We start from the raw sequence: 9,864 nt of genomic DNA on the forward strand, positions 1-9,864 counted from the left end.
ATATATATATATATATATATATATATATATATATATATATATATATATATATATATATATATATATATATATATATATATATTTGTGACAGTGGTTAATGGCTATAGAATCTTTTATTTACATTACAAAAATACGAAATGGAAAGTTATATATGCATTAGCGTATGATCAAGTTTGACATTTTTCTAAAAGACATCATATAAGAATTATTTGATCATATTTACGCAGGTGACGAAATGCCTTCACTGGTGATATGCTGCTAGTGCTGTAATTATCTTATCTGATATTTGAATACTCACAATGCCTTCTCTTAAAATAATTAAGGGAAGGTTCCTTTGGATATCTTGCGTCGTGGACTCATCCCCCATGGTAAAAGTGCGTCGAACAAAGCTCTTTTTGAGGCATTTCTGGGCGGTGAGAGCTTCCTACGGTAGATACGAGTAGTAGTATAGCAAGCATATTTTATCACCTTAGCTCTGTTACGCATTAGCTTTGACAGCTCCTCTGATGAAGCTGGTGCATATCATTATTAATTACCAGCACTGACACTATGCCAAGGTCCTCATTTAACGGTTAAGGGAGATTGATGACATATTTGCCAGATGTTTTCACTCTTGATTCCTCGATTTTGGATTCTCTGAAGGGGAGCAAAATGAACTTTTGGGTCAATTCCAGAAAAAAGGCAGGAACATTCAGTAACTGGTCAGATGCATATGAGGGGGAGATCGATTGATTGGATAAAAGATTTTTGAATCATAGGATAACTTCTAGCCTCTGGGAGCAAGGTGACCTCATCTTACTTACACTTTATCTTACATGAGGTTCGGAGTTCAGTATTTGAAGACGAAAAGCGTCCTCATTATTGACTCCCTTTAAAGATAAAATCTGGAGAGTTTCGCAATTTTCGCTTCAAAATCAACAATTTTTGAGAATTTTGATTTTTACCTTTCAATGACCTACCTCAGTCTTCAGCAGACAAGACTCAAGTTTAAAATGATGTTCGTTTGGATCGCGTGCCTAGGAATTGCAATTGGAGTAGTAGCATCATTAATGAAATTAAATAAGTGTATTCATAAAGTTATCTCCCTCGGGTCATTGATAAACTTTACAAAGATAGTTGGGCTTCGAACGTCTCCTTGAGGGACTCCAGCTTGCAGTTTGTATTCCTTAAAAATGGAACCACCAAGGCAACTCTCTAAGATTGTTGCAAAGGAAATTCATAAAGGACCTTAAACAGTCCATCATCTCCATAGCTCTGCCATTGGCAAAGAAGACCGACATGCCAAAAACGATCAAGAGCTTTTGTGCTGTCAAAGGAGAGAAGACGAACGTTGTTTCCCTGAGGAAGAAGCTCTATGCAATCTATAGTGTGACTAGACTATCAAACCTATACCGTTTTCTTTATTTGATGTCAATTAGCATCTAGTTTGACTACAGCAGCCCAATTAATTAGATTATTACCAGTTATGTAGGTCCTTAGCCCATACAACAAAGAACTTTACTCCAAATGCAATCTTGCTTCATAAGTAGGGTGCCGGCTTCTGTGTAGCTGGCTTGAGATATCTGCAAATAGTATACATGAAATCAGAGCGGAACCTTTTTTAACTTGGAAACTTGTGTCTATGATAGCGTTCCCTCTTTTAAAGTCTTTTCGCACAGTATTTGTGGCCTTATGAAATTGTTTCAAGTGCAATCCCGGTTAATTTTATGTTCTATTTTCTAGGGTATTGCTTACGACCATGTGCAGCTGAATTTTTATTTGAATGGTAAGAATATGGAATGTCCAATCAGTGGAATCCGTGGAACTGTTTTTCCTGCATTCTATGGTAATTAGTTATGTTAATAATTTTTGTATTTATTTTATTCACTTTGGTGATATTTACGGAGAATTTTGTATCTTCTCTGCTAAGAAATTCCCAAATGCGTGACCCGAATGCATAGCTCCCAGTAATAATATTTATTATTTAGCTTCTCAGCTATGGGACAATTGTATATACCCTGTTTGCTCTTATAATAGCCTTCTTGATGTAATAAAGTACTCTTCAACTGCAGCTAAAATGCCATGGCTTATGAATGAATTATTTTGTGGAATTGAGTTCTAAGATCTATTGATTCAGTGGAAAATATCGTATGCTACTTTTGGCGAAATTTGTTTTCCTAATGAAGACTCAGAAGCTTGATATTTTGTGGGTTTTTTTTTCATGTCTTTTCTACTTCCTTAGTCTTCTCTCCTTTTCAGTTTGCTTGCATATGACTGATGGGTTTTTTACAGTGCACTAATATTTATAAGACCATCAGATAAGATTAGTCATTTCATCCTTTTTTGCCTTCCTGGTTAATTTTTTTATTGACTGATGTTCATTGCTAGTTTTTTTATGTTGTTTTCTTGGAATGATGTAAGATATGATGCTTATTACGTAACCCCTAGACAGCTCCAAAAGACAAAATAATAATCAATAAATAAACATCAAACAAAATCAATAAATTTACACAAAACTAGCTTATAATACGACTACAACCACTACTGACAACTCACCGCTGCAGCGATCCGCCTGAGAACAAAACAGCTACGCCCGCTCGTCCTCCATCCCAATCTATTCAAAGCTTCCCTTTTTATACCCACCCAGGAAGTTCCTATTTCCCTTAAATCTTTCTTTACGACATCCTCCCACTCCAACCGCGGACTACCTGCTTTCCGTTTAGCCCTAGACGGTTGGTCGAAAAGGATAATGTTTGGCAATCTGTCATGTTTCATCCGCAGAACGTGCCCTGGTCATCTCAACCTTTCTCTCGTTAATGTCCTAGAAAGCATCTAGCAAATCTTCCGTTTTTCGGAGCGCCCATGGTTCAGAACTATATTTGACCACTTTCATCATGGGAGCTTCCAATGTTCTAATCTTGGTTTGCAGACTTATCTTCCTATTCTTCCAAACTTTTTTCAACCGTGAAAAAACACCATGAGCCTTGGCTATTCTACTTTTAACATCTTCACGGCTCCCACCGTCTTTGCCAATAATACTACCAAGGTAAATAGCTGTCTACTGATCAATATTTTCGTTACTCAACATCACCTTTTCATCTTCACTTATTCCTAGCCTTAGCAACTTAACTAGCCTATTATACTCATTAATTCTAATGTGTTCCATACTAACCCTGAGGAATCTGTTTAATCCAAGCTTCTTAATATCTTGGGCAGCGCAATAGCGCTGCCTAAGTAAAGAACAATGTGGGCACAGTGTATTATATTTTTTTTGGTTTCTTGGTCTTAGACCAGGGCATTTCGTATCGAAGGAGTTGTCGTAGAAAGTTCGAAAAGTGCCAGTTCGATTGAAAATTAGAGGGGCTTGTGCCCTTTTTAATTGTCGAGTGTGATTAGGGTGCAACTAACACCCTTTACACATCCTCCAAATTCCCGAGTACATCCAATTAAAATTTTGAGAAAACAAGTTTTTTCGATATAGTTGATTTCCAATAGTAAACTATGTTTTTGAGGAATACCCTTTATTACAGCCTTGGGGGCATATAAGATTTTTATAGAAAGCGTTGTCGTAGAAACTTCAAAAACGGCTCATTCGATTGGAAATTCAAAGGGATAGTGCCCTTTTTAATAGTCGAAAGTGATTGAAGGGCAACTAACCCCCCTCTCACGCCCACAATCTCCCCAAACACATCGAATCCCAATTTTTAGATATCAATTTTTTTCAATGTAGCTAAAAGCTAAGGACATTGGGTCATTGGGGATGACAATCCCCCCCCACAGCACGCCGGGCACGCGGTTTAAGTATCACACTCGAGGTACATAAAGTTCTTATAGAAAGTATTCGCAGAAACTTAAAAAGGTGCTCATTTGATTGATAATTAAAATAATTGAATCCCTTTTTATAGTCGGAAGTGATTGGAAGTAAAATACCACCTCTTCGAAACCCACCATTTATCCAAACACATCCAATCAAAATTTATAGATAGCCATTTTTGTTCAAAGTAGTTGAAAGGTCCTGAAATCATATCTTTGAGGATGACACGCCCCCCACCGCCCTCAGGCTAAGGTTATAAGTTGTACCTGGGGGGTATATAAGGTTTTTATTGAAAGCTTTGTCGTAGAAACCTAAAAAAGGACTCATTTAATTGAAAATCCAAAGGGCTAGTGTCTTTTTTAATTGTCGGAAGTAATTGGAAGGCTAACCCCTTGTCCACACCCACCTTTTCCCCAAACACATCCAATCAAAATTTTGAGATAGCCATTTTGTTCAACGTAGTTAAAAGTTTTAGAAATTAGGTCTTTGAGGATGATAACCCCCACAGAACCCTCGGGGCAAGGGTTGTAAGGTATGCCCTGGGGGCATATAAGGTTTTCATAGATAGTGGGGTTGTAGAAACTTCACAAAGGGCTCATTCGATTGGAAATTAGAAGGGCTTGTGCACTTTTTAATAGTCGAAAGTGATCGGTGGATAACTAAACCACTCTCACACCCACTATTTCCCCAAACACATCCAATCAAAATTTTGAGATAGTCATTTTGTTCGACGTAGTTAAATAGGCCGGAAATTATGTTTTTGAGGATGGCACTCCCCCCACAGCCCTCAGGGCAAGGGTTGTAAGTTATGCCCTGGGGGCATATAAGGTTTTTTTTTATAGAAATTGTTGTCGTAGAAACTTCAAAAAGCAATCATTCGATTAGAAATTGAAACGGCTAGTGCCCTTTTTAATAGTCGAAAGTGATTGGAGGGCATGTAACCCCCCCCCTCTCACGCCCACCATTTTCTCAAGGCAAGGGTTGTAAGTTATGCCCTGGGGCATATAAGGTTTTTATAGAAAGTGTTGTCGTAGAAACTTAAAAAAGCGAAGATTTGATTGAATAATGAAAGATTTAGTGCTCTTTTTAATAGTCGGAAGTAATTGGAGGGCAACTAACCCCCCTCTCACACCCACAATTTCCCCAAACACATCCAATCAAAATTTGAGACAGCAATTTTTTTCAACGTAGTTGAAAGTTCTGGAAATTACGTCTTTGAGGATGACAAACCCCCAGCCCTCAGGTAAAGGGTTGTAAGTTATGCCCTGGGGGCATATAAGGTTTTTTATTGAAAGCGTTGTCGTAGAAACTTCAAAAGGGCTCATTCGATTGGAAATTGAAAGGGCTATTGCCTTTTTTAACAGATAAAAGTGGTTGGAGGGCAACTAACGCCCCTCTCATCCCCACCATTTCGCCAAACTTATCCAATCAAAATTTTGAGATAGCCGTTTTGCTTAATGTAGTTGAAAGTTAAATTAGGTCTTTGAAGATGACAGCCCCCCTCATAGCCCTCAGGGCAAGGGTTGTAATTTATGTCCTGGGGGCGTATAAGGTGCTTATAGAAAGCGTTGTCGTAGAAACTCAAAAGGAGCTCATTCGATTGGAAATTGAAAGGGCTTGTGCCCTTTTTAATGGTCGAAAGTGATTGGAAGGCTTGACATTTTTATAGAAAAGATCCATGTGGGTACAATGTGTTATTATTATATATTTTTTTTTTTTTTTTAGACTAGGGCACTTTGTATCGAAGGAATTGTCGTAGGAACTTCGAAAAGGGCTCACTCTATTGAAAATAGAAAGAGATAATGCCCTTTTTAATAGTCGAAAGGGATTGGAAGGCAACTAATCCCCCTCCCATTTGCCCATTTTGTATAAAAACTAAATGTTATCTTAAGATTAAATCGCAATGCACTGTTTTAATTCTAATTCTCAATAAGGCATCTCAGCAGTATCCCAAGAACGACTGAGGGTATTATGTTCAAACTTTCGGGGCCTCTTTTGCTCTTAAAATTTAACCAAATCAAAATAGCCTAAGTTTATGCAAGCTATCAAAGAAAGTGAACAGATTTTTTTGCGAATGGTATCAAGTTTACTATTTTAGGTCAGCTATAGGAGGTATGAAACTAAATTAAACACTACTATTTTTGTCCAGATTTTTAAAAGGGTGAATGTTGTTAAAAATTGCTGAAAATATTTCTCCAGCATACAAATAGCAGGCCAAACTATAAAGTCTTAAAAAAACGAAAAGATTATAAGTATTATTTTATTTTTCCCTGAAAAGCCTATGTCCATATAAAACGAACAGAAATTAAAAAAGCTTTTTCCACAAAATAAGTTTTTCAACGAAAAGTAAAGAACTCCATTAAACAAAAAATGAGCAAAAATAAAATCAAATAATCTACCAAGCGTGAAACTACCGCAAATCAGCATCGATAAATAAATAAAACCCAAAACGAACATAAATTACAATAAATAACCGAGTCAAACTCAAAACGAGCATAAATTAACATGAGTAGGGCTCAAAACACATATGCCTTCCCGAGGCCAGAAAATAATTTATACTTTGCTGAATACAATAACAATGAATATGAATTGTCAGTTTAATATACATATACTGATATTTAGTTATCAAAATGTTAATATTATTTGATTAATTAAAGTTATAAAAGTAAAAACATTTATATTTTTTCAGTAAGGTGCAAATTATGTTTTGACCTAGGGAAGGCATAGGGGTTTTGAGCCCTACTCATGTTAATTTCTGCTCGTTTTGAGTTTGAGTCGGTTATTTATTGTAATTTCTGTTCGTTTTGGGTTTCATTTATTTATCGATTATGATTTGGGGTAGTTTCACACTTGGTAGATTATTTGATTTTATTTTTGCTCATTTTTGGTTTAATGGAGTTCTTTACTTTTCTTTGAAAAACTTATTTTTTGGAAAATGTTTTTTTAATTAATTATCTATAAAAATTTAAACGGGTAGTAAAAATAATTCACCGTTTAGAAAAATTCAGGGATTCCAGTGACCGAAAATGCTCATAGTATGAACAAAATTGTAAACCTGAAACGTGTAAACCTGACGGTTATTGAGATTAAGAGCTCTTCTGTGATTTTAGCCTGCCAAAAAACTGATAGCCAAAATTCACATACTTCCGCAGTAATGAAGATTAAAATAGTTAGAACATTTGGGGTACTTTAGGACAAGGATTTAAAATGGAACTTTCGCGTTGGCTGTTGGTTGAAAATGCTGCCTCATTATTACATTCTTTTTCCAACATGCAAAGGTTTGGTATACCCGCCCAAGTCTTAAATCCTTAAATTGCATTTATATAGGAACATGTCTGGAAATTGCTTCTTGAGCTTGGTATCTAACAATGAGGAAGGACCAATCTGACAGAATTTAGACTGTACATATACCTTGACACAGTTGTTCAATATATGGTGACACACTGACACATCTCAATTCGGAATCTCTTCAAATCGATCGATGCATCAATAACAGTTGATGTATCAATTTGAAATAAGGTTTTGGGCTTTTAAATTTATAATTGTTGTAGTTGTTGGGTTAACTGTATTACGGCGTACCTGTGGTAGGGATAGCTATTTTGGTTAATAAAGCAGCATTCATTCAAAGTCAGAAGAGGAGGTAAAGAGTGAAGAGGCTCTCCAAAGGGTAAAATGGAGCACAAAAGTTACAGCTGTGTTGACTTTAGACAGCCTGGTGATGCGGTGAATTGTCAGTAGCGTTACTAGTGAGTGTGCGAGTATCCATTACTTTATTAGGGCTATGAGGTAACTCGACAAAACAGCGAAAAATGGAGAGTTATTCCTGTTTTATTGGGAACTGAAGAAACTTATGAATGCCACAAATAATCTATAAAAAAAAATGTATGAATGCCATGGATAATCTTGGGACTGTGCCTCAAACCTTGTGCCACTGTGCATGTCCCTGTGCATTCAAAGCTTTAATTTAAGTTTTTCTTTTAGTTGATGATGGTGCAATTTTGGATACACATTTTCGCAATTTCCAGCAAGAACCTCCCGTGGGATATGGCGAAATTATGGCGGAAAAATCAATTCTTGAAGCATAGTATTATCAAGTTTATTAAGTTGAAATTATTGCGAAATTTTATGCAAAAGTTGTAAACGAAAAGCAAGAAACGATACCGGTTGTGCAGCCCAACACACTGGTTCTAGTTATGCAACATCTTTGAGTTTTATGAGAAGAAATGAAATCTTTGGGGAAGGGGGGAATTTGGGGCCTGTTGACATCCTTTCCAGGCTTAAAATTTGTTTTTTATTTCTCAGTCTTTTATTTCTGTTGCGTTATATACCAAAAAGGCACAAGTACATTTTCCCAGATTTTAAAAATAACTCCTCCTGACAAATCTGCGGTTTGAAAACATTGGATTACTACGTTGTTTGTTAAGGAAATAATTAGTTATAAAAACGACTTAGATCATGAATGTACTGAGCCAAAAAAATTTGAAAAATACTTCGAGGGTTGATAATCGAAAACGATAAACAAATTTTTCAGCTATAATTTTCCAATTATGCCGACAAGGGTTGGGTCTTCAGAACAATTTAGGAGAATATAACGCAAGTTAAACAAAAATTAGGGGAATATTAAAGATCGTTTTCAAGCTTTTTTTTTCGCTGACTCTGGCGAATTTGCTAAGGTAGATATCATATTGAAGGATTTTCAATATCGATATTTCTAATTTTGAAAAATGATTAGTCGTACAATAGGCATATGTTTCTGATTGAGGAGAGGGGTGATATCTGTCTAAATTAATTAATTACTTGATGATTTTGATTCCCCCTGGCTAAGTGTCGAATGCTAGAGGTGAAAAAAGGCCATGGATGAGGGATCTGAAAAGGCGAAAAAGCCCTTTGTTGTTGTTGTCTTCCAATTATTCCAATGGAATGAATCTTGGAGCCAGTTTTAGAGAGTAAGAGAAATGTGAAGACACGTAATCTTTGTTTTCTTCAAAACTTATAGTTTGCTCTTCTTATAAAATTTCAAACTGGACTAAGGCTTGTTCGGAACAGCTCTACATATTTTAAAATTTGTTATGTTTACCTGGTATCTTTTCTTCTTTTTCATCTTTAGCGGTTGTAAACTGATCAAGTCTGCTCAGGTATAGCACACTGGATTCGGATCTCAAACTTTGACTGCTATTCTAATTGATGTTGTCTTTTCATTCCGGAAGTATTTCATTTATATTTTTTTTTTTTTAAATGTTAATTCAAATATATTTTTTGCTTAGCACTTTTAAGTTTCTTATTTCCTTTTAGGTATCTTCTTTTATCTAAAAAAAAATCTGGCGTCTTTCAACTAGCATTGAATGAATAACTGAACTATTCAAGCTAGAAGTGGGTTTTTTCTAGAAGTATCTAGAATCTATGAGAATAGAGGTAGGCTGTTTTAACGTTGAAAATTGTCACTATAAATAAAATTCAGGGGATTTCCCTTTGAATGACGTTAGGACTTTAACCATTTCTATACTTTATTTTGTTCACAAGGTTCAGTTTTAAGTGACCCAAGTTCAAATATGTGGACAGTAATTATGCGAAGACTGAAGGAAGGGCGCTTTCAGTTTCAGTGGCAATAGCTGAGCCCGTGCAAATTGAAGGCCCCATTAATGAGGTCTGGAAACTAGAGCTCCGCATGTGGGAAATGAGGGCTGAAGACCTGAACTTTTTAGTGAATTCTGACATCAAAAGAAACATTGGCTCAAAAAGCTAGCGAGGCAAACTCTTTGCCTAGTATCGGTTCGAAATCACTCTTAACCAACTCTTATTTCATATATACATGTGATTTTTTAAGGATCCCTCAAACTCATCCCGCCAAAACTTACTGCCATGCAAAAATTACAGCGTACATTTTTTTTTTCAGGCATTATATCCGTTCGCCTTCTTTGATTCTTTCTATACTTGTAAGAATTTTCAAATAAATGATTCCAATCTTCCTGAATTTTCTTTCTTTTGACGGCCCTTGGCCAACTTCGGCCAAAAAAGTAAATAAAGTCGTGGCTGATGTTCAAGCATTGCCTCAAATTCTAAGAAAAAAAGAG

General features: G+C 36.0%; 1 protein-coding gene across 1 annotated transcript in view; it reads left to right on the plus strand.

Annotated features, from left to right (window-relative positions):
* LOC148941561 (SPRY domain-containing protein 7) overlaps positions 1-9,622 on the plus strand; it is a 28,056-nt gene extending 18,434 nt beyond the window's left edge. Inside the window, exons 4-5 of the mRNA XM_089103961.1 lie at positions 1,723-1,825; positions 7,775-9,622. Of these exons, the coding sequence (XP_088960087.1) occupies positions 1,723-1,825; positions 7,775-7,878 (207 nt within the window). The 3' untranslated portion in view covers positions 7,879-9,622. The remainder of the gene's footprint in view (positions 1-1,722; positions 1,826-7,774) is intronic.
* Positions 9,623-9,864: the final 242 nt, after the last annotated feature.

The sequence above is a fragment of the Artemia sp. Qi Xiang Cuo genome, chromosome 18, assembly GCF_049724085.1.
Source record: "Artemia sp. Qi Xiang Cuo chromosome 18, ASM4972408v1, whole genome shotgun sequence".
Taxonomy (NCBI): Eukaryota; Metazoa; Arthropoda; class Branchiopoda; order Anostraca; family Artemiidae; genus Artemia; species Artemia sp. Qi Xiang Cuo.